We start from the raw sequence: 24,940 nt of genomic DNA, 5'->3' as shown, positions 1-24,940 counted from the left end.
CTTCTGCAAATTTTTACGTTCTTTAGAAAGGTGAAAGAGGTTGTGAAAACCATAAATTTTGAATTTGTTATTATGGCATCAGTGGTCAAAATAAGATCAAACATGGTTCTTAACTTTTATATTTATTAATATTACAAGTACAATTACGCTTAAAATTAATCTCTTTAGTAATGGTATCTTTCAACTTTATAAAAATTTCAGACGTACTCTTGTCTGAGAAGAGCCCACAATGAACTCAATCGGGTTTTTTTTATAATCACTTTCGCAAAATGACGACTATACTTCTCAACGGTCAATCTCAAATTGTTCAATTAATAATTTAATATTACACTAAAACAAATAATTTTAATTAATAACCAGTAAAATACTCATTAACTGTTGCCTGTGTTATTATTGTATTTTTCTCATTTCGTTTCGGTAATATTAATACAGATACCAAAATACCATATTTACTTATAAAAACTTTTTTTTCTTAAAAATTTAACAAATAATTTAAGCGCTTTAATTAAGATTGAAAATTATAAATAATAATATTATTATCGTATTACTTCCTTAATTGTATTATTACTGCCGAAAAACCGTACTGCTTGTTAACATATATGTTTGAACGTTAATATAAACCTACTCTTATACGAGCGCAAGACATATGTAAATCTAAAATGATTTAGTCCAAATTTCGGTCCAAAGACTATCAATATTTAAAAAGTAACTTGTAGTATAAAATGTCAGAAAGACACATGATGTTTGTCTTGAATTTTACTAGCTTGTAAAATTAAGTAATCTTTGAGATAGCGTAAATGACCACAGTGTTTACAAATTTGTAAAAAAAATATCTAATTTCGACTAAAAGATTGAAAATATTAAAGAATTAAAACAAAGTTGACGTAATTTTTTCCCTCTATTTGTTGTTACGTTATAATACAACCAAGTGAAACATGCAAAACGTTTCATTTAAACCTAATATTTCGTCTATAGATTATTAAATCTTTCCATAATTTTCTAATATAACTCGTTATACTTTTTAAGCATATTTTTATATGAAACAACGGTCGCCGGCGAGGATTACTTTGGTCTAATTTATTATTGTGCTTTATTTGATCATTCCAAGTTTTGGCTATACATCTTACTACGTACACCAGTTTTTCCATGTTACGCTAACACAACTAGTTATACCATCATTTTATGCCATATAATCTTTTAAACATTGCTTATAAAATTTTACTTAATTTAAACAATATAATTAGTTCCCTCAGTTTTACAAAAAGTTCATAATACTTGTAGTTTATTGCCATTATACAATTGTTTAATCTTTTTTCACGAACTGCCTAAATTTTTCGCTGTTTGTAATAAAGAGAATGATAATTAATATTTTATTAATATACTTAGAAATCATTTGGGGCATGCGAATATCAACTATCGGCGTTTTCATCATACATGAGAGCCGCATGCTCAATAAGATCCTCAGTCTCTGCCATAGGAAAGAATTTATTCAATCGCAAAATGGCGGTCACAGCAACCGCATCCTGTCCGTGGCCTAACGGCGAAGAGGATTATGAATTACGTGACGTTATCGGTAAGTAATTTATTGTTCCTTTTCCGACATTAGAATTCGGGATAAATTAAAAAATAAAGTGATTGAAGATATTATTTACAACTAATTATGTTAGAACACTAGATCAATATTTTGACTCTGTCAAAACGCAAAATGTCAGTTTAATAACAATTTATTCAAAAATTCAAAACCAATATATTAACATGTACGTCGAACAGCAAAAACTACATTAACTAATATTTTAATTAACATATGTGGTTTGTTATTTCGACTTATATAGTGAATAATTGAGCTATACGTCACATTGTTTACTATTGACAGTAAATAAACAAAATAAACAGCACATTGCTAGAATAAATCAAACTACTAAGCATTAATAAAACCAGCTTGCAAAGTCGAACAGTGACGTAAAGGAAAATTTCTGTATTTTTTAAATAATAGACAATGATTATTTTAGTAACAATTGATGGATATTTAAATGTGATGTCGTCATAATACAACTTCATGAAATATTCATCAAGGTTTATCTGATAAATCTTCGTTATTAATCTTCATTGTATAAAAATAGTTATTGTTTACTATTATTTTAAATTCAAAAGTAAAACAAATTACTTTTTAGGTGTTGGTGCAACTGCTGTTGTTTATGGAGCACTATGTAAACCAAGAAATGAAAAATGTGCCATTAAAAGGATCAATTTGGAAAAGTGGAATACTTCCATGGATGAATTGCTGAAGGAGATTCAGGTTTGACTGATTTACTATAAATAAGAATTTAATAAACCATAAACTGATATGTAAATATTTATTTAACAAAGTAATATTCTTTCTGGTATTAATCAATATACAACATTAAAATATGTAGCTATGTATAATAATTTATGTAGTTTACAATTATAAGCATCTGAAGTAGTTTATGCATATTTACCACAAATTATTGGATGTATATATGCCTAAAGTTATTAGCGACTAAAAACATGTAGAGATGGCTTTATTAAAATGCTAATACAAACATTATTTGTCCAATTGCATGTAAAATTTGTTTTGATTTGAAATATATAACACTAAAATATTTGATACCGATGATCATATTTCAAATTGTTCTAGTAGAGAAGCTATTAAATGGATAGATGCTTTATTTTGACACCATTAACATACAAAGAAAATTAATGCTAAAATTCTAATAACTGTTCAATGCTAGAGTAATAAAAGATCACCCTTATATATAACCATATGAAAGCTATAAGCAAATGTATCTAAATTCACAAAATAATTAGTTGGGGTCACATTTATGGCATATATTCGTAAATATCTTTTTATGTAAATAGTGCTATATGATCAGACACATATAGTTTGTTTATGTTCTTCCAATAGTAGACAAAATGTAAAGTTCTATGAATAGTGTAAACATTATATATGTCTAATTAATATACTTCTAACAATCAGGTTGATTTCTATAATCATAAACTCAATTGTAATTCTTTCCCTGTCTTATAATGAAATATACTAAATCATTTTGTTTATTTTCGAGTAATATTCGTTTTTTGTTATTATTGTTATGGTATTGTTTGATTTTTGATGTTAAAAGATTCACAAGGATTGAAGGGTTATTGCCTTGGCAATGTTTAACCTACATAATTAGTTTTGAGGGCTCCCTAAGAAATCTTAGTTCTTTACACTATTTATTATACTGTATTAATGCAGAAATATCTGTGCCACTTTAGAGTGACTATCGAGATAAAATATAATAAAAAACAAATGTTACAGGCCATGTCAAGTTGCAACCACGAAAATGTTGTCACCTACTATACAAGTTTTGTGGTAAACGATGAACTTTGGCTTGTGTTAAAGCTCCTTGAAGGTAATTTTTATAATTATATATATTTTTAATCTGTAGTTTTTAATTATTTTAATTGGCTCCTCAATCATCCTTATGATCCTTATACATCATCATGTTCTGCCATAGAATGTCTTACTTGACTTAGGCCCCATCAATAGATGTCAAATATTAAAAATATATCTGTCATCTAATCCAGTTGAAATTAATTCATAATGCATAACTTTTTTACAGATATCTATTGCCTTGGTTATTCTAAATGAATTTTGTTATTAGGAGAAATTTAGTCTATGCTTACACTGTGTAATATATCTCTTGAGTTTAACTACTACTACTATACTATACAATAATACTACACTTCATTAATAGTACTTTGGATTAACATTTCTCATTATATATTAATAATTAACACTAGAAATGCTGCCTGATGGGAGATATATCAATCTCTAGGGGATGCTTGGCCTTTTGATTGGGGTGTTAACAGTTCCAAATTCAAACGAGGGGTGATAGTAATAAAATAAAAAAGTTAAATAGAAGCATTTCAAAGAAATACTTCTATTTGTCATAAAAAAATATCTACCTGTCTTAGTCTAACCTATAGCCATATATTGGCAAATATAGTAGTTATGAAGGTTGAGAATAGTTTAAAATATACAGCTAGTTTTCTTATGGCATTTATACAGTATTTAAGTATGTTATAGTTTCCACGGTATACTTAAAATAAATACTCCAGTTCACAGCTATCAGTCATACTTGATTTTTGTATATTTTTGTACTAAAAATTATATATACATTTTAAAAAATATTAATAAACAACTTAGTCTTTCCTTTCTAGTTTTAGAACGAACCATATGGCTTCTATATGACTAATCTCGTAACTATTTCACATCTGTTTTGATTCCTGTTTGAATATATGTAAATATAAAAGTATGTATATTAAATTTAATATGTAGGTAAAGGTTGGAGCCGTCATAAAAATGTAAGCAACATTTTAAAAAGGTTGGACCGGAGCCAAGTTTTGTCTGTTGTTATATGCATTTCTCTATAGAATAGCATATGATGTATGTTTATTATTATGTATGTTTCCAAGCGTTTCTCTTGTATTTGCTAAAGATGTTTTTGTATAGATGTTGTATCTGGTATTATTTTAAATATAATAACATGGTGATTTCTACAGAAGGCATAGATATCTTTGGTAATACAATGTTTATGTGGTGTGCTATCCCTTTTATATCTTTGGAACCATTAAGCTTAAAAACTTGAAATTAAGTAGGAATATTCCTTCCTTCTTTGTAGTTAAGTTAGTTAGTTCTCCGCAGTAATAAAGGAATTACAACAAAGATTATATGAATTTCTACCCAAAAGTATGTACACTATTTATTTTGTATGTTGTTAACAGTTAATTAAATATATTAATTAAAATATCTCTCTGAACTTAAAAAAAATATGCCTTTAATTAACTCTGTTTATTAAAGCATACATTTTTTAGCTTTGAGTTTATAATTAATTTATGTTGTATTTGTCTGCATTAGCTATTTTCTCAGCTACAATGATTTATTTTTATGTTTTTTTTAGGTGGAAGCCTTTTGGATGTGATTAAACACAAGATGAGAGTTACGAATTGCAACCACGGTGTATTTGACGAGGCGACCATTGCAACGGTACTTAAGGAAGTTTTGAAAGGGCTTGAATACTTTCATAGCAACGGACAGATCCACAGGTAATTAAATAAAGAAATTAGTATTTTGAATCGAGGTCGTAGCATTACGTTATTTTTGTTTTTTTTTTTTTTCCTTTTTATTTAACTTAAAATTATGAAGATTCTTATATCTGATTTTCATAAGTGTTTGTAAAAATAATTAATATAGTAAATGCGGAATAAAAGCTTTGCGAAAACAAACTTAAACACAACATTGTGAGGCAATTGAAGGAAACATAGGACCTTGTATTAACAAGTATTTCGATCACGCAATAACGACATTCTCGTATGTCAATTTCCGTTTTGCTGTCAAGTCACGATGTTATTCAAGCTGCAAATGTTTATACTACATGCAAAATAACAAGTGATTTAACGCGTAAAATAATCAATTTGCCGTTTTCGGTCAGTTACATACAATTTGCTTGCCGTTATGTTCGATATGGGAACTGTCTTACATGAAATAAATAGGCAAATAGTATCGTTATACATAACGATTATCAAAAAAGTAAAAGTTTTGCATCCGTCTACACACACACACACACACATATATATATATATATATATATTCTGCTGCCTCTGACTGGCCTTATGTACAGCAGTGAAAATCCTAAATCTGAAATTATGATGATTGATGTAAAAAACAGATAATTGGATTCGAGTAAAGTACTTTATTTAATTTTTCTATAAACATGTTATTTTATCTTTATTATGATTTGGTATCCAGTGCTCTAAATTTTAGGGCCAGGTCAAAGGAAATTCCGCTACTTTTCCCTTTGATTACATTTTCCAAAGTGATAGTTATTTTAGCCAAGCAATAGCAATCGACCAAGGTGCTAAACACGTTGGAAGTGACAGCATCCTGGAGCGTGGACCCAAGCGAACTAAGGTCTCTGCTGCCTTTCTAAAACCATAATTATAATAATATGTCGCGCTTCTCGAGTCTCGCTACCTGTAAGTCTAGTCTAAGCAGCTGCGCTTTGTCTTCTCAAAATCTTGTAATCTGTATGCCTATAAGACAACAGTGACGTTTGCGATTTATAAAATCTGTTTTGAATATCTACTGTGTGCATAAAACATTTTATCGAACTCTGTGATTTGCGTGTTGTTTGCATAATTACGTCTAACTTTGAATGTACAGCATTATTCGTTGTTTGACGTTGGCTACACGATTTTAAATATACTCCACCCAATATAAGTGAACGAAAGTCACAAATTAGTCACGTGGCCTTCTTTTCAAGTACTGTTTAACGTCGCCGGAATCTTTAATAGGCGCCATTGACGTGTGGAAATGTTTGTATAATGTGCCCTTTCGAATGAGTACAGTGACTACTCGACTGTGTTTATTACATGAGGCGCGTTTGGGTTGTTGCTCATTTACATTTATGCTATAACTTGTTGATTAATTAAAATAGCTTTAAGATTTTATGTTTTTATAACTGGTGTTAAATATAATGTCATTAATTTTATTTCGATTTGACGAAAAGCTGGTGGAGTAAAATGTTTCATCACCATTGGAGACAATGTTAGGACTATGCCTATGCCATAGATTTCCAATAGGACCTGTCGAAAGCAGCCTGCATCCAGCCAGGTCCTGCCTTAGGTCGTTTGTCTATCTTGTGAGTGAACGTCCAGGCTACGCTTGACAGTCCGTGGTCTCCACTCTAAAACCTCAAGGCCCTGGCCTTCTGTTCTGCGCGCTATGTGGTTGGTCCAAAATTTTCACGTCTCATTTTTAAATGCGAAAGAAATTATTAAAAATTGTTTTAATCAGAAATCGATTTTATTTCTCTATTGTTACGAATCAATAATATTATATTGCATTGTCGATTGCGCTGCAAATGTTTTTTTATTCTAATAATGTACAAAAATTGCGAATTTTTTTTTGTATTGTATATTTTAACGTGTAATATGTTTTTTTTATTTATAAAAAGAAATAATCAAATGAGCTGCAGGCATCGATATATTTCCAATAAAACTCGTTTGACAGCATCCTGTAGCTTTCTTGCGACCTTAACATAAATAAATTAATCTTAATTATAATAGAATAGTATCTAGTTTATTCGATCTATATTGTACTGACGTAACATATGAATTCTCTACGAGTGTCAATCTGTTTCCTCTACCGATAAAAATGCTTTATCTATAACTCCCGTTAATATTACAAATCATGGTTGGCTGTAATTAAACATACAGATATCAATTCAATATTATCATAGAAATACATCACACCCGCGAAAATACCAATAAAAATATATAAGAAATTAATCTCGTTGAATATTTAAAAATACTAATGGCTATGTTTACATGTGTTCACTTTTTAACTTTGACGGGGATCACATATGTAAATCGTATGGCCAGAAGAATACGTGACGAACATTATATGCGTGGTATCACGAGTTACAACCTGTTCAATAAAACACAATTAGAACAATTCATTCCTGAGCTGTATTTATCTTCATCATCATGCCATGCTATATATGCTCAATGCAAGGCATAAGTCTTCCCCCAAAGATCACCACGATGATCGGTCTTGCGCCACTCGTATCTACTTCTCGCGACCTTGACTATGTCGTCGTTCCAACAGGTGGTGGACTCATCAGTACCTGTGACAATTTTTAGATATATTTAAATATGACCTACGCTACTGTATTGACTTTAATCTGTTATCATTATTGATTGTATATATATACATATATATATTTCCTGCGGTGATATATATGACAAACAAAACTAGTTTTTGGGTATATACCGTATGTTTACTGTTACAGGGATATAAAGGCCGGTAACATATTGCTGGGCGAAGATGGAACGGTGCAGATAGCTGACTTCGGTGTCTCCGCTTGGCTTGCGACCGGGAGAGATCTTTCGCGTCAAAAAGTCAGGCACACCTTCGTTGGAACGCCTTGTTGGATGGCACCCGAAGTTATGGAACAAGTAAATAGACCTATTTTTATATAGAAAGTCAATAGACAAATGGAAAGTAACACAGAGCGGATTGGCAAGTTGAAGTGGCTCCTGGTCTAAAGGTTTTGTAGTGGAGACCACGTAAACTGCACGTTCCAACAAGATCGAGAGACTACTTTGTTAAAGTCATCGAAAGAGGCTAGATGCAAGACGCTTTCTAATGGTGTTGTTCTAAATCTGTGGAGGCTTATGTCTAGTAGTGAACGTTCTATAGCTAAAATACTAACGTAAAATTTAAGGCTATGATGTAAGTAAAGAACTTGTAATGTCAGTAAATGTTGCTATGTGTAGCATTATGAAAATCAAGGATGTAGTATTTACCAATATCTTCCGGATTTTGTTATATCAAAAATTATTGGATTGTCGCAGTGGAATGAAAAAAAAATTAGAAAGATCACTTTATTTATAGAATTAATATAACAAAGATCAATTACAAATATTAGATCAATATTTGATACACTGCAACACTTTAACAATGTGATTTTACATTTATATTAACGTTTCTAGAATAACTCATTTATCACGTTTACGTCCGAATATTCCTATTTTTTTATTTTGATATACGTGAAATGTTTGATCTCGTATTGCTCGTCTGAAATGGCAGTGGGCGGGGCAAATCGCTCGTGCAACCAAATGCCAAAAGGTTCTGAAATGGTGATCAAAAGCCGGTAGACGCGGCGTGGTTAGGGAGCGCAAGACATCGTGGCGATCTTTGAAGAAGCCCATGCCTTGTGGTGGGCGTCTATAGCCTGATATGATGATGATGAAGATTTTTATTCATAACAAGAAATTATGTAGTGATGAAATAGAAACAATGAAATGGAAAAGTAAGGCGAAGAATAGAGAAATTTGGAATGAACTAGAGTTTCTATAACACATTGACAATAATGCTGCTAATTGTATGGATAAATTATTTACAATCGTTAGAATTAAATGCTAGTAAATATTATTGATAATATTTTCTCTATATTGAAAAGGTAGTGTTGTTTCTACTATATTCTCTTTAGTCTTATTTTCTCCATAAGAAACTACGTTGAGTCTTTACGAAAACAAGAACTTCATGAATGCGTGACTTCGTCAGGTTCACAATTTTTTTTTAAATAAAGAGTTTTCTAAAATAAAAAAAGTAGCCTAAGTTACTTCTTATTACGTTAGCTACCTGCCATTAGTCCCGCCAAAATCAGTCCAGCAATTTCAAAGACTAGCTGAAAGAAATACACACCTTCAAAAAATTTAAAAATATATAACTTTGGTATAGTAAAGTACATATATTCACATGCAGTCAAAAGCAGTTATTTTAATATTACAAACAAACACCCAAATTTTATTTATTTATATATATAGATTAGCCAAACTGGTAAAGCTATTGTACTTGTCAACAAATTTTTGTTTACATAAAGGTTGATTGGTTATAAGTGTAAAAACTTTAAAGGGGTCTCATCTGTTTCAATTACGTCCTATAAACATCTTTAGAAATTATAATATAGCAGGAAAAAGCGTTTTAAAAATTTGAATTACTACATATTAAAAATAATATATGTATGTCCTTGGAGACTTTGTACCGTCAGAAGTCATTGGTGTGCAGCATTCCAATAAAAAAAATAATGTAACATATAATAATGTAACAACAATTCATATAAATTATTATAACTATAATTATGTTTGTTTAGGACCACGGGTACGACTTTAAAGCTGATATATGGTCGTTCGGTATAACAGCTATAGAGATGGCGACGGGCACGGCACCATACCACAAATATCCGCCGATGAAGGTCCTCATGCTCACCCTACAAAACGACCCTCCGAATTTGGATACTGGTGAGGGTTACCAGTTTATCATTACGCACGTAAATCGAAGAATAGCTTGTCTGAATTGGCAGTGGGCGTTTTGCTCGTGCAAGCGATGGCCGTTGAGACAAGGATGTCGAGTGGCGACCACGAGCCGGTAGACGTGGCATGGGTAAGCCCCCCCCCCCCCCTACGTGAACCGACGAAATAGTTGAGATCGCGGAAAATCGCTGGATGCAGGTAGCTCAGGACGAGTCATCGTGGCGATCTTTGGGGGAGGCCTATCCTTTGCAGTGGGTGTGGCTGAAAAGAACACGAAGAACAAGAAGGTTTACTGTTACTGGTTTAAATTGGTGTACAAACAGTCAGTGAATGCATGTTATTCAGTATAATAAATAATCTATCGTTAATGTACTCATTACTGCAATAAATATTGTTACAAAGACACCATTTTGTAACAATTAGTTTAATAAAGTAATATAAAATTATTAAAAATATTAGAGGGACCGGAAAGTAACGTCGCTTTCTTAGGTTAAATTCACACTTTTATTAACAAACTTTTATATTTTTATTTCTAACCAACAACATATTCTCCTTCGTCATCAACAACCTTTTGCCATCTACTATACAAATTTCAATGCCGGAATGGTAAAAAACAATCAGTTTTTCTGTAAAGTATGTCGACAGAAACATTACTTTCCGGTCTCCCCAATATATAAAGCTTCTATGAAGGCATATGCATTAGGTGCAAAATAGTTATTTAGACATTGAGGACAGTTATCAATAGCAGCACAAACTGTTTCTGTGTGGAAAATTCTTCACTGCCAATCATATGGATTGTTCTAGGCTTATCTTTCACTTAACTACTGATCTTATTTTTGCTATAAGAACCATCTACAAAATATTTGAAGACCCATGAAAGTTCATTAGTTCTCAAATTATAGCATGAGAAAATAAATTAAGATAAATTTTTTTTTATATTATTATTGTTTCGTTTATGTACAGGTGCCGAAAAAGATCAATACAAAATATACGGAAAAACGTTCCGTAAGCTTATATTCGATTGCCTGCAAAAGGATCCGTCGAAGAGACCCACCGCTACAGAGCTGCTGAAACATCCATTCTTCAAGAAGGCCAAAGATAGGAAATACCTCACCCAAACTCTAGTCGCTATTGGGCCCAGCATGGAAACCAGAGTCCATAAGGTAGGCTACATTATACCTACAGGAAAGTCGTGGGGGGGGGGGGGGAGGGCGTCCACCTCGGCATGGCGAGTTCATAATTGTTCAACAAACCATGGCTATGCTTGGGATTTCTCTATTAGATCGAATCAAGAATCATGAGGTTAGCAGAAAAACAGTCACTAAAGTAGGTCTATGAATTGCTTGTCTGAAATGGCAGAAAGTGGAGCATATAGTACATAAAACAGATTGTATGAATTATGTGTACATCAAACATTGTGAAATTTCATTTAAAAGAGCAGCTGTTGAGGTTCTGGCGGACCCATCTCAACAGACCAGCTTTTGGTAGCTTACTATTGATGTAAAAATAATTGACGATTAAAGGGAGCGTGTAAATAAATAAACACACGACTAAATATGTTTTAAATTATGATTCATTTTATTATAACTGGTGTTACTGGAAATATGTGAGGGAGGCCTGTGTCCAATGGTGGATATCCTATGGCTGAAATGATGATAATGAATACAGCATAGTAATAAAACTGCTACTCTATTAAGAATTTACTATTAGGCGGGAATGTCTACAAAGCATAGATCGATGAATTGCTCATTTGAAGTTATAGTGGACAGGGCACATCGGACGAGTGACCATGTATTGGTAGTCGCTGCGTGGGTAAGCCCCCCATTAGGTAAACCGAAGGCATAGTTAAGTGGGAAGCCGCTGAATCCGGACAGCGCAAGACTGGTAGTTGTTACCTTTCGGGGAGGCCTATGCCTTGCAGTGGATGATAATGATTGTCCTGTAGGGGTATCCTAACATGTTTGTAAACAATAGGCCAGCAAAAGGCAGCCGGGTGCGTCAGGCCGCCTGCACCGCACCGTGACTGGCGAGTGGGAGTGGAGTGAGGAGGAGGATGAGGGCACCGACGGCAGGGGCTCCGACGAAGAGCAAGCCGACGACAAGCGCCCCATGAATGAACTTCGCAGAGACTCCAGCGGTAGCGAGAACGACGAGCCCAATGTATGTGTAACCGAAAACAAATTATACTTTAAAAAACCAACCCGGTATATAACTTTGTAGGAGTGAACAATACATTTATAAAATTAAGACTAATTTACACTGTGATTGACAATCAAACATTATGTATAGAAGTAATAAGTTGCTTCCTAATTTGAGGTAATGTTATTATACAATTTGTCTTATAAGAAGGCTCAAGGTCACCCAGAGAGCAATGATAAGAGCCATGCTCGGAGTTTCTTTGCGAGAATGAGTAATAAACGAGGAGGTGCGCACCAACGTCACCGATAAGGTCTAAGACTGGCATCTGAAGTGGCAATCAATAACCTCTCACAGGCTTGTTCCATATATACAGAATAGAGACATAAACAAATTAACCTCATCCTCATTTCATCTATAGTATATGTCCAGTGCTGGACATAAGCGAGGTTTGCTTGAAATCAGATCACATCCTATGTCTTGCAACAACCTAACAAGTTTATCTGTCCACCATGTGAGTGAACATCCGTAAAGCAATTGTAGAACAATGCAATGCATGATGTTAACTGAATTAAAAATTAAAACTCTTCTAAGATGATTTTAATTCTGAAATATATTAAAGTTGTAACATGGTTTGCTTGGAATCGGATCACATCCTACGTCTTGCAACAACCTTACAAGGTTATCTGTCCACCATGTGGGTGAATGTCCATAGCAATAGCAACAATGCAATGCATAATATTAACTAAGTTAAAAATAAAAACTCTTCTAAGATAATTTTAATTATGAAATATATTACGAGGTTCCCATCTCTCAGCTTTAAGTTGAAAGTCCAAGTAGTAAGATGCATTGGGTTCTGGCTCATCTTTACTTGAGAAATAAATGAGAGATTTTTTTATCCCCTGAGATGTGAGTGGTCGTCGCTGACTGGGCTATGGATGTGTAGGAATGTTTCAGAGGATACAGCAATGATGAAGGAATATTATGGGGGTTTTCTTTAAAGCTTTTACATCTTTAAACTAACACCTGTAGATACATGACTTTTTCACTAAATAGCGAGGTTAATATTTTTTTTTAATTTTTCAGGCACCTGCAGCACCTGTAAAGATGGAATCAACTGTTCACCCACCAGAACCAGCCGTTATCAATTTGGTGCTCAGGCTACGGTTAGGAAAACATTTCTTGCTATTATTCAGTGAATAATATTTCATATATATTAGACAATGACAATCAGATTAAAGTGTCGTTTGGTCATCATTTAGATGAATAGAAGTTCTGTCTGAAGTATAGATAATCAATTCGAAAGTTAAAAATGGAAGGAGATATTTCAAAAGAGTTTGTTTTTTTATTATGGTGCGAAAATCAATGATTTTTTGGCCATAAATAATCAGCGACGGCCTAAAAATGTCACGGTAAAATCGTAAATATCTAAGTACATTGCAAGTGACAGTCGCATCAATAATTGTAATTTTTTTAATAATTTATAATGTCATAGGAGACATCAAATAAATGCAGTCAATGTAGTCATTCACTGGATAATACGGCTTGACTATTTGAAATAAGGATTTATTTAAAATATCATAGGTGACATTGTGCAATTAAGCTGCTTTGTTGAACATCCTGCAGTCAAAAGTCTAATTTTGAAGGCTGCTCACCTAAGACAATTTTCAAAAAGGTCAAAATTAACAGTGACAGTTGTTTTAATTTTCTCTTTTTTAGTATGAAAAGAGAAACCTTTTTAACTATTTTTATTATATTTTAGTTTTATATAGCCTTAAGGATCTAGTGTTGAGACAGGACTGGCAAGAGCAATGTACGACAGATCTTAAAGTTGTTATAGGAACTGGATGCAACCGAAGATATAAATTATGAAATCTACGGGAAAGGCCAGTAGCTGGATGTCTTACTGCTGAAATAATGATGATAATCTCCTATATAATATTGTTCCTCCTTAATTACGCAATTATAAATTAAAATAAAGATTTTTTCACAAACACAAAAGCGTGCCAGAGATAGAGTTAACACCAACTCAGCAGCAACCGGGCTCAATAAGTTGAACTAAATAGGATAAAAATAAGAATAAAGAAGATACAGTCTACTAATAGATATAATAGTGTGCCAAATGCCATATATTTTACGAATAGATGGTACACACACTAGGTAGAAATAAAAATAGTAATAGAATAAGTGAAATCTACTGTAGAAAGATAGTTTAAGTTAGCAGTCAAACCACAATTATTTTTGGCTCTGATTGATTGTCAAATTATTTTAATATTTAAATTTATGTTACCTATGTCAGCTTCTGGAAAATCGAAACAAATTACTGGTTGGAATAATTATTATTATTATTCCACCACAAAGTTATTGAAATAAAAACACAGATCATAATTAATTAACCACCGGCATCTCTATTATTAGGAGTGCTGACATATATGGGTGCTTTTGTATCTAACTTCACTACACATATCTTGTATTTTTGCTTAAATATTTTAAATAATTTTGATCTTATAACCTTGTATAAGGTTTAATATTTTAGGTATATAAGGTAATGCAGATATAAAAACTGTAGGGCTTTCTACAAAAGAGTGGAAAGCAGGCAAAGAGAACAAGATAAATTATGTATAACATAGGTTAATATAGGTAATCCTTACTAATAAGAAATTAAAATTACACCGACAGATGATATAATATAAAATTATAAAGTAATGCTTAAGTCAGTCTATGAAAGTAAGAAGTATCTACTTCTTACTTTCATGGACTGACTTTTTACATATAAAATATATATCTATATATTTTATATGTAAAAAGTCACTGCCACTTGACGATAGGTAGTCGGAGGTATGAAGGGATGAAAAAAAGAGAGGTTATGGGATTGCATGTTACAATTAATAGTATAGTCAATAGAAGATATTCCCTATTTATGTAATTCATGTTTAACAATGTCTTTAATTCTATTTACAGTAATGCTGACCACGAATTGAACGACATTCGTTTTGAATTCATCATGGGGAAGGACACCGCTGAAGGAATCGCTTCAGAGCTGGTTGGAGCCGGGCTCGTGGATCCTCAGGATTCCGTGCCCATATCCGTGAATCTCGCGAAGCTGCTCGAAGCCCAGCAGACTCCACCTAAAGCTATTACATTCCATCTTGTAAGTTAATTTCACGAAGTTAATTGTGGTCAATGAACCTATTGACATACAAACACTGGTGAATAATTAATTATCAATTCCCGGAGTTTTCCTGTGAGATGTAATTCGGAGTGAGGATATATGCATAAGAACCAAGGTTACGTAGGTATAAGAATAGCACGTCTAAAGTGGCAGTGGACGGGGCAGTTGGGGCCGTAAAGAACTTGAGTGGATACGAGCCGGTAGAAGCGGCGTGGGTAGGACCCCAACTAGATGGACCGACGACTTGTTTAAAGTTGCGGGAAGTCGCTTGATGTGAACAGCGCAAAAGCGGTCATTGTAGATGTCGTTGGTGGATGTTAATGACTTCTTGTAGGCTTCTATCTGCTGAAAAGAAGAATTAAAAATTTTACTAGTCAGTCATCTTGTCCAACAAATAAAAAAATTCTGACTTTACATACTTCTGAAACCATTGATTTTTGGACAGGATGTACCATACATTAACTGACAGTAAATAAGCTATCGCATTAACTTTATAAAGCTTTTCAAATCAGTCTTTATAAAAAATGTGTTAGAATACACGCTAATTGCGACTTTTTCGATGTGGTTTATTTTCAAAGCAATGCGATTTATATTTTTTTGAACCAAAATACATATTTAGTTTTATTTTATAAAGCATTATCGATATTGGGCGAATTGATTAAAATCGATTGTTAAGACATAACTTAACAATGTATGTAGATAATTATGAATAGATTTATACAATGTATAATTTGTGAAACATTTTCTTAAAACGCTCAGCCATGTTGCTTTAGCAAAAAATGCTTGTACAAGCGAATTATTTTTTCTTAATTCTATGCAATTTGAAGTTTATACGCAGTGACCGTCACCGTCTTGTCTCTAAACTTAGAATTTTAAGTTATTTTGATTATCGCATTCTTATGAATGCTGTAATCAATTTTAATATATATATATTTTTGAAAATAAAGCCATTTATTCCATCTTTTATATTTTTTAGCCATCTTATTGTCTAATATTTATTATTATTTCTAATGTTTATATTTTTCTTTAATGCATATTCTTTACTTTGTCTTTATAACCGATACCTAATTATAACTAACTTTTTATTTTCCTAAATTGCTTACTGTTAAATTTTGATCCGTTATTATTATATATACTTGCTGCCTTATTTATAATATTGATTTCCTGTTATATGTTTGTCTTAAATTAAATACTATGTATAAAATACTTTCTATTTACAAACAAATAGATGGCATTGTGGCACAATACACCTATCCCCCGATATACACGGTAGATACGTTCCTGAGAAAAACGTGTAAATCGAAAATTAAAAATTTTCAAGTCAAAACCGTGCAAATCGAAAAACTTGCAGAAAATAAATGATTTTGCTATTTAACAGTTGTGACTTTTTTCAATTATTTTACACAGTACACAGAAATAAAAAAATGCATTGACAAGTTAAAATATTAAATATATTACGGAGACACTGTTTTTTTTATTTAATTGCAATACATTAAACAGAAGAACAAAAAAGAAATTACCCTCATTCTTTTTTTTCGGATTCTTTCATCACTCGAAGTTATTTGTGCCGATTCGATGTTAGAAGCAGAAATATTTACATTATGAGAGATAGTAATAAAATCGGCTATTAAAACAAAAATTTGTAAAACCGTGTAAAAGCGAAAACGTGTAAAACGAGTACCGTGTAAATCGGGGGATAGGTGTATTCATATCTGTTTATTATTTACTACCATATTTTATTTATTTTACTTTTCTTATACTTATTTTTGATTAACTAAATATTTATATCATAATCTGCTTTTACGCCATCTTATACAAAATAGATGGTATTGTGGCACACTGATAAACTAAACTTCTTTCGTTATTACGTAATATTAACAATTTATAAAGCTAATCAATTACTGTGGTTTTCTCTTAGCCTTTTTTTATTTTAATCCTTTATGGCATTGACAAGTGTATTTAGTTCAGTAATAATTAAGATATTGGACACTAAGATGAAGGCTGAATAGAGAAATAAATCTCTTATGCATCTATGCATACATAGATTTATGTTTGTTTAAATCTAAAAAGTAATAATTGGTAATTTTTTTGTTATTTATTACATTTTTTATGTCATATCATCATAAATATATTTTTTTATTACAGAACTCAGCCGGACCGAACGAGCAGTATGATGACAAAACACTTGTCGGTTTCGCGCAAATCTCTATAATGAACTAATGGATTTGTAACTACTGCGTAAAAAACCGATTGAAGAAATATTTCCTTGACTAAGGTTAAAAAAGTATTCGAAAATGGATATATATGTATATTTGCGCTTAGTCATGTAGAATTTGCATTATATGTTGTCCGTCCAGGACTACTCCGTTCAGGTTTATCTGTTTCATCACATATATTTAAATGTCTCTTGACTCTTAATCACCCACAGGCCCACTTAAAAGACAGGCCTCCCGTAAAGAAGGCCCCGTGGTCATCGTGGCGCTTCCCGCGTTCGTCGAGTTACCTACCCTAACTAGGTTGTCGAAACAACTATTTGAAGACTTACCTAAACCGCGTCTTTATACGGATCCGAGACGTCGTCGCTTACGATGGGTCTCATATAGGTCACCCAGAGAGTAAAGGAATTGTAATGAGATCTACAAAAAAAATCAAGATCACAAGGTGGATTAAAGAATTTAGTTGGTGGTCGCGGAGTGTATAGACCCATCACTAAGTGGATGGACGATCATACATCAAGATGGCTGTGATCGTGGATATCTTTGAAGGAGGATCTTTCTATGTCTTGCAGTGGGTGTCTATCGGTTGAATAGAAAAACTCACTAAAGCCCTCTCCATAATATGAACGGATAACAACTTTAGGTAAACATGTTAGTATACATCACATATAAGTGTATTTAATTGCCATATTGCTTTTTATTATACTTAGCATTCTTGATATAGTGATGTTATCATTACCTCCAAATGTATTAACTATATGTATATTTAGATGTAAAAGTTTGAGTGTTTATCTGAATTTATAATTTATTAAGTATATAGTTTAAATTATTTTTTTTATATTGTAATCTTTTTTGAAGGTTTTCTGTCTCATACACCATACGGGTTGAAAATGAATTCGGAATGAACCTCGTTTGTCTAGACTAGATAAAACAGGTCCAGCCTAGACCATAGGCTAAATGACTTTGTACTTGGTATTGAAATTATGGTGCTAGAAAGATTGTGAAGGCGGACTGGTTCGGTATGGTTTTTGGTGAAGTGGTTTTATAATAGAGCGGAATTACTTACAATGCGAGCTGTTTGGGACTCTGTTATAGATATAAAAAGCACTATAGTTGGTTCTTGTTTTACGACCAATTAGATCATGCTCCCAAACCTTTGAACTATTATTACAATGTATTAAATAATAATATAATATCTCTGTAGTAATGCATTTAATAAAGACAACGACAACACAAATTGAAGAAAAAAAAATGAGAAACTTTCTAGAACGATATTTAATTTTTTTATTTGTTTTTTTATTTACTTATTATAGTTGTCTGTAAGAAATTCTCTTGTTTATGTAATTATAAATAATTTATTTCTTTTCATACCGTGTTCAATCAAGAATATTTAATAAAATAGCGGAATTTTGTAACGACGTCTATATTTATAACCCGTGGAGATTATTTTAACTGATTACTATACTAACTCGACTATCTAATTTGCTATGTTCTAATTGGTCAATGGTGGCTATATGACACTATTTTAAAGTGAATTGACTATAGTGTACTTATTTATTCTCTAATATATAACGGCCTATACTTCTCTATTTATTTCTAATTTTCATTATTTAATTTAATTTTTGTATATCGTGGCTTAATTTCTCTGCCATTGTAATCTCATTGGTTGTAAATAGCTAATCAATAAGCTTCATTAGATTTCGCTGATTTTATTTTAGTTGAAAGCATTATTAAACAGCTGTGTGTTGATAAATTTTGATCTGATTATTGATGTTAGTTATATGTTGTATGTTACACGTTAAGCAGTGTAAAAAAGAGAGTAAAAAGCCAAAAAAAGATGTGTAAGCCTTAAAATATAATTTCTTGCATTACCCGTAAATGTCAAAGTTCGCATAGTAAGTATATGTCCTAGTAGCGAATACTTGTGTAGGAATATATAGATGTAACTTAGCTGATGTTCTATTACAGGGTCTGAATAGAGACAGGTTCAGATTATTGTTCTATATTAATCAAAATTGATTAATATAATAACACAAAATCTATATTTCGAATTTGTGAATTAGAAAATTTTACATAGAGAAATTTTTTTTTGTCGTGTAAATGTTTAGTATAACTTGAACATATCTCTGAAATATAATCTAACCCAGCCGTGGCTGAAGTCATCGCTATTTTATAAAATTTTAAAGTTTCTCAATTAACAATTTTAATTTGGTGACTATTCCGAAGCAACAAATATCAAAGGTGTCATCAATTTAAAAGGTTCACACAAAAAAATACATGATTTTTAAGCGATAACAAAGCTTGAGAATTCCTTTGATTACTGTATTAAAGATATTGTTGAAGTAGTAGTATAAAAAAACCTGTCTGAATTTAAGTTCAAAGATGTCATTACATGGGAGCTCAATTTGATTCAAGTTTCAATCAAATTAGGCAAATTATGGTATTTTTTGACACAAATAGATACTGTAAATGATTGTTTTAAAATAATAATACGAATAAATAAATATAATGTAAGTTATTTTCGAGAAATTATTTTTCATAATTTTTTTGATATGTACTTCGGAATAATACCAGAAATCTTGTCATACACTGACAGAAAGCCTGGACCTTAATGAATTGTAATTTATAATTGTATTATAATATAAATCGACAGATAATTATAGGTTTCAACCAATAGCCAGATCCAACAACTTGTCAAAGAAAATTGACATATATAGTTGACCATCACCTGTGTTGAGAAACTTTTAGCTTTTATAAAATAACTGTCTCACGCTCATGGGTTCTGTTTATAAATAAAACTTTTATGTAAGATAATGTGCTACCGAAATCGATTTAATTATATATAATTAATTTATTCAACATTAAACGGGTTTCCTATTGTCATCTTTTCTTTTAAAAGTGCATTTTATTTTTGACTCTACATCGCAAGTTGTTATAGTTGTGGAAGAGAAGCGGAAAGAAACTTCACAACTAAACATCTAATAAAGAAGTTAACAATACAAATTTATGTATAAACACTTTCTGTCAGAAATGTCTATGTCATTTCTGCCTAAATGAAAACAAAGATCTGATTTAAACATTCGTATATTGTATAATATGCCCTTTTTGTCTATTTAATTTGAATTTAATAATGTTTTTAAAAATCTGAATCCGCTTATTGTAAATGAATAAGAGGTACAGCGGTTTCGGTAGCACTATAGCACCTGTTACTGAGTATACAAATCGAATTTTAACTATCGATACATAACAGAGATATTTATATGTCAATTAAAATATTTAACACCGCGGTAATAGGTGCTGTTATCTTGTATGAAGCTTAGAAATATATTACATGTGTAGTATTGTCAATTTGTGTCATACGTTTTCCGCTTACGCCAAAAACTCCAAGCACAGAGCCAAAGATCTTTAGTTGTAACTTGACGTTAGGTTAGAATTTAATAAATGTATTAATGATTTTAATATTTGTTTTTAAATCTATTAATTGTTGAATTTTAGAATACATCTGACTGAAGCCCATTGATTGAAATGAATTTTTCAATTATATATCTCATTAAATACATCACTTCTCGAATATATATATAAATTTTGAACGACAATTTTTGTATTTACTTAATTAGATTATAGAATATTGTGTTATAGGAATAAATATATATTTATACTAATAATAAAATGGGAAATAAATGTCTTTAATAAGGCATTGCCTTTATACACAATTTTTTTTATATTTCGTTGCTTTAAAAGTCATTAATTGAAATTAGATGAATTTGGTAAGAAAACGTTAAATAAAATGCGAAAAATCTTTGAAAGTTTCACTGTATGTCATATAGGTTTCTAACTTTAAATTAGCTCTTGGTTAATAATATGTTTTTGATTTTATAAACACAAAGATCGCTTACGTTAGATTAATTTTTAATTGGTAAAATTTTAAACCAAATGGTTTTTAATTGAATTTCATTTTTTCACTAATACTGTCATTAATAAATTTAACAGATAATTTGACATTTGTATTTAAGTGTCAAGTTTATATATTTATGAAAAACCCATATAAAAAAAGTCGAATAATCTTCTTAAAAAGTGTTTGTCATTTGATTTCATAGCACAGTTTTTTAATGATCTTAAAAACGTATTACGTTAATATTATTGTTTTAGAATCGAAAGTAATTTTTGGTTATTGGACAGCGAATTTGAAATGTAAAAGAGCGTTTTTTAATGAAGGGCTAATTTTAATTTAAAAAATTCTATTCCCATATATAATTACAAAAATTTACAATTTATTTCAAGCAAAATCTGATGAGATGAACTGTTAATATATAAGATGACATTTAAATAATATAATATTAGTTTAGTAATTCTATCAATATATTATCTGTGTTGCAAGTTTATTTTTTGTGTAGATTAAAAAGTAAATTACCATTAATATTTGTGTCATTTGATATTATAGAAATTGATTATGGATGATGAGTATTGTGTTTGTGAAAAATATTCATACTGGTCAGTGTTATCTAATAATAGTTTGGAACTATACCTACTTTTTTAACAATTCAAATAAAAATAGATACAATTTGTTGTATCTTATTATTAAAAAATTATATCTCGTAAATATTTTACGAATACATTTAGATATTTGATTCGTAACGTCTCTTATGAATATTGTGTAAAAGGGGGATTCCCAAACTATTTTTGACTAGAATCTCAGTTTCTAAAATGTATTGATGATGCGAATATTAGAAGGTATCATTTATAGACCTTATTATATATATTCGAGCCATGGTCGCTTACGATGACTCACAAAAGAAACCTCAAGGTCACCTGGAGAGTAATGAAGAGAGCTCGGAGTTTCTCTGAGAAATCGAATCATGAGCTCGAAGAATTGCTCGTCTAAACTGTCAGTGACTTTGCCATATTGCTCATTCAACCGAAGGCAATTGGATTCGACAGGTTCCTAAGTGGCGACCGCAAATCGTTTGACAAATGGGACCTTTCAAATTACTTCAAAAATGCTACACGAAGTTTTTCAAGTCAAAACGTGTATGTATGACTTGAACGCGTAAAATAGTCGTATATCGATTAATGTTAGATATGAATCACTGGGAATTCCCGAAAGTAGATAGTTTATCTTGACTGATTTATGCGTGATGATTTCGTCTCTTTTAAGGAACATATATATATATATATACAATCATAGCGTTAAACCTATATGGCGTATATATGTACATCTGACATTTTCACGTAATTGTTTAAAATTATCATACATTAAATCTGGCCTAATTGATGTAAAATTATAGAAAATCAGGGTTTATTTTCGTGTTAACCAGATCAGTGAAACTTTAATCTCTCCCTTCATTTATATACTTAAATAATATATATTTTTATATACGTAGGTTAATAATGTACTAGCTTTAGTAGAAACTTCATGGGTCATTAATGTTGTCAGAAATACTGTCGTAAGCAGTTGCTAATTAACATAGAGTGGCATTTACCTATTTATTAGAAATATTTATAAATGTATATGAACGATGTTTTCATAATTATATAATAACATATCTACGTAATTATGTATTGTGTTCCGCCATAACAGTAAAACTAGTCCAGCTTACTTGATCATTCTCATTGCTCTCAAGTTTTGCGACTTGGATTTTAGTCGTCGGCCATTTTGTGATCAATGTGTTCCTACGTAATGGCTCCTTACCTCATTACATGCTTAAATAATATTATTCATGATCATATAATTTACGCACTTTGTTTGTATAACACACTGGATAATTTATTAATCGTTATTTAAAAACATATGTCTTAAAAGTAATATGTATATATCAGTTATATTTCACGATAAATTACTAACTCGTTTAAAAAATATGTCAATTTATAACGAAAATATTTTTTTTTCAGGAATATTGTGAAAGTTTTAGTAAAATTGTAAATCAAGTTAATGATCGCAAAACTATTGTCATACCGCATTAAAATTATTTTAATTAACTTCATTCTACGCGCTTTTGAAAGTAGATATTAAGGAACTTAGTTAAAAATGCAATGTAATTTTATCTAATAAATTTATATGTCTACATTTGTTTGTTAATTATTTTTAATTTACACAATCCTTTACTTGATCAAATTATTTTATATTTATCCTAATAACTTTCAATTCGCTTAGTATCAATTTTGTATGGAGCAATACAAACCGCTGTACCACGTCTGAGGCATGCGTGACATGAAGGAGGGAGATGGGTACTCCATTCCTTCAGCCTGTCGTCGAGATCATGCTCTTCCTTGGCCCTCACCACGCTGCGCTTTTCTAAGACGTGGTAAAGCGAATTCGGTGACACTACAATAAACTGAGAAAATTAATTAATCTCATTTTGCGATATTTCATCACCTATCCAATTTCGCAACATTTTTTATTTGGAATTTTGTTTCGCTAACTCAGACTCGTCAGAGGCTCAACCCAAATCGTTATGATAAATATTTCCCTAGTTTGGACTAGGGCTTAGGTCGGCAGAAACAAAACAACCAGTGGCAAGGAACTGGAGATGAAATCTGGATTTATTTACTGTCACGATACGCGTTTAACTCTCCGTTCACAATCTATCTAAAAGTCGTCTAAACTTTATTCAATCGATTGCTGAACGAATTGAAACTACTAATTTTAAAAAATTCCAAGATGTTCTGTTTTTTATTAATCATTGACAATATTTAAAAATTGCTAGTCACGTATGTGAGCAGCGGTAGCCCTGCGGTAGAGGACTGAGACTTGCATTCGTAGGTCACGTGTTCGATTCCCGGGATCTAATCTTATATAATTTGTATTGTAGTGGGCGTCTATAAGCTAAAACAACAAATGCGACTTGTGTCGAAATACACGTTTTTCGGACGCGTGGTTAGTGCAATTAAATGTATTAGACCTCTTTTGTCACCCTAACAATGTGTTGTCGCTATGCTATTTTTTATGACAGATTAAGTCAAGTTGGAAAAAAGATGAAGATCGAGCATTATTCGGGAGAAAAACGATATGCGTTTAGGGAGGCACGTGTTAGCGCAAAGAGCGCGCGTGCGAATTGCAAAAGTGGAGCCATGTGACCGATTGGTAAGTCGGTCACAGGCCTCACGTGGAGATTCTTGCACGATGACGGTTGGTTAATACTTACCCTTAGCAGGGGTAAGTTGCACAAATTACTAGTAGATTGATTGTTATCATATGATGATGTATAGCGAGATATAGCTGAAAGACCATGTTGAGATAATGGTTGTGACCCATTCCGGGTCAGTGATCCGGTCTTGTTTGCTAATAGCCTAGGACGACGCGTTTACCTATTTTATATGGGAGTCGTATTCTGGTTTCTGGGACTCCTGATCTAGGTGTTACTCTGTAGTGATGTAAATTAATCATTCAGTAGCTGGAGTGCCCGTTCTGTGAGGGCCGTGCATCGTTTAGTGACTTCCAGGTGCGACCGTGTGTCAGTGCGGGTTCGGTTACATGTGTTTACCATGTGTTGTCTCGATTTCTCGGTATACATCAACGTCGTCTGCGTTTGTCGCTAAA

At 31.8% G+C, this 24,940-nt stretch overlaps 1 protein-coding gene across 3 annotated transcripts; it reads left to right on the top strand.

The window, feature by feature from the left end:
* Positions 1-1,484: 1,484 nt before the first annotated feature.
* On the top strand, positions 1,485-23,359 carry LOC137919325 (serine/threonine-protein kinase OSR1-like). 3 transcript variants are annotated; one of them, XR_011106730.1, is made up of 12 exons: positions 1,485-1,573; positions 2,172-2,296; positions 3,317-3,410; positions 4,962-5,106; positions 7,854-8,019; positions 9,720-9,867; positions 10,843-11,042; positions 11,854-12,039; positions 13,102-13,181; positions 14,977-15,166; positions 17,333-18,054; positions 23,293-23,359. XR_011106730.1 is itself a non-coding variant. In XM_068762409.1 (11 exons), the coding sequence occupies exons 1-11, from the start codon at positions 1,501-1,503 to the stop codon at positions 17,405-17,407; spliced, it is 1,482 nt and encodes a 493-aa protein (XP_068618510.1). In that variant the 5' UTR covers positions 1,485-1,500; the 3' UTR covers positions 17,408-19,954. The 3 variants fall into 3 exon arrangements, 2 of the variants coding, with proteins under 2 accessions (XP_068618510.1, XP_068618628.1); XM_068762409.1 differs by lacking the exon at positions 23,293-23,359 and having other exon boundaries at positions 17,333-19,954; XM_068762527.1 differs by lacking the exons at positions 1,485-1,573; positions 23,293-23,359 and adding an exon at positions 1,998-2,073 and having other exon boundaries at positions 17,333-19,954.
* The last annotated feature ends 1,581 nt before the right edge of the window (positions 23,360-24,940 follow it).

This window comes from Battus philenor, unplaced genomic scaffold (assembly GCF_028537555.1).
Source record: "Battus philenor isolate CCGP_79_NKW_IND1 unplaced genomic scaffold, ilBatPhil1.0.hap1 SCAF_1, whole genome shotgun sequence".
In the NCBI taxonomy this organism is placed as follows: Eukaryota; Metazoa; Arthropoda; class Insecta; order Lepidoptera; family Papilionidae; genus Battus; species Battus philenor.
The sequence above is the reverse complement of the archived record's forward strand: the minus strand, read 5'-3'. Positions and strand labels throughout refer to the sequence as shown.

Bases quoted from the DNA above. Each gene is read 5' to 3' on its own strand.
- LOC137919325 (XM_068762409.1), top strand. From the start codon at position 1,501: ATGGCGGTCACAGCAACCGCATCCTGTCCGTGGCCTAACGGCGAAGAG. The intron at 5,107-7,853 runs GTAATTAAATAA...TTACTGTTACAG, and splicing joins AGCAACGGACAGATCCACAG to GGATATAAAGGCCGGTAACA. The intron at 12,040-13,101 runs GTATGTGTAACC...TTAATTTTTCAG, and splicing joins GCGAGAACGACGAGCCCAAT to GCACCTGCAGCACCTGTAAA.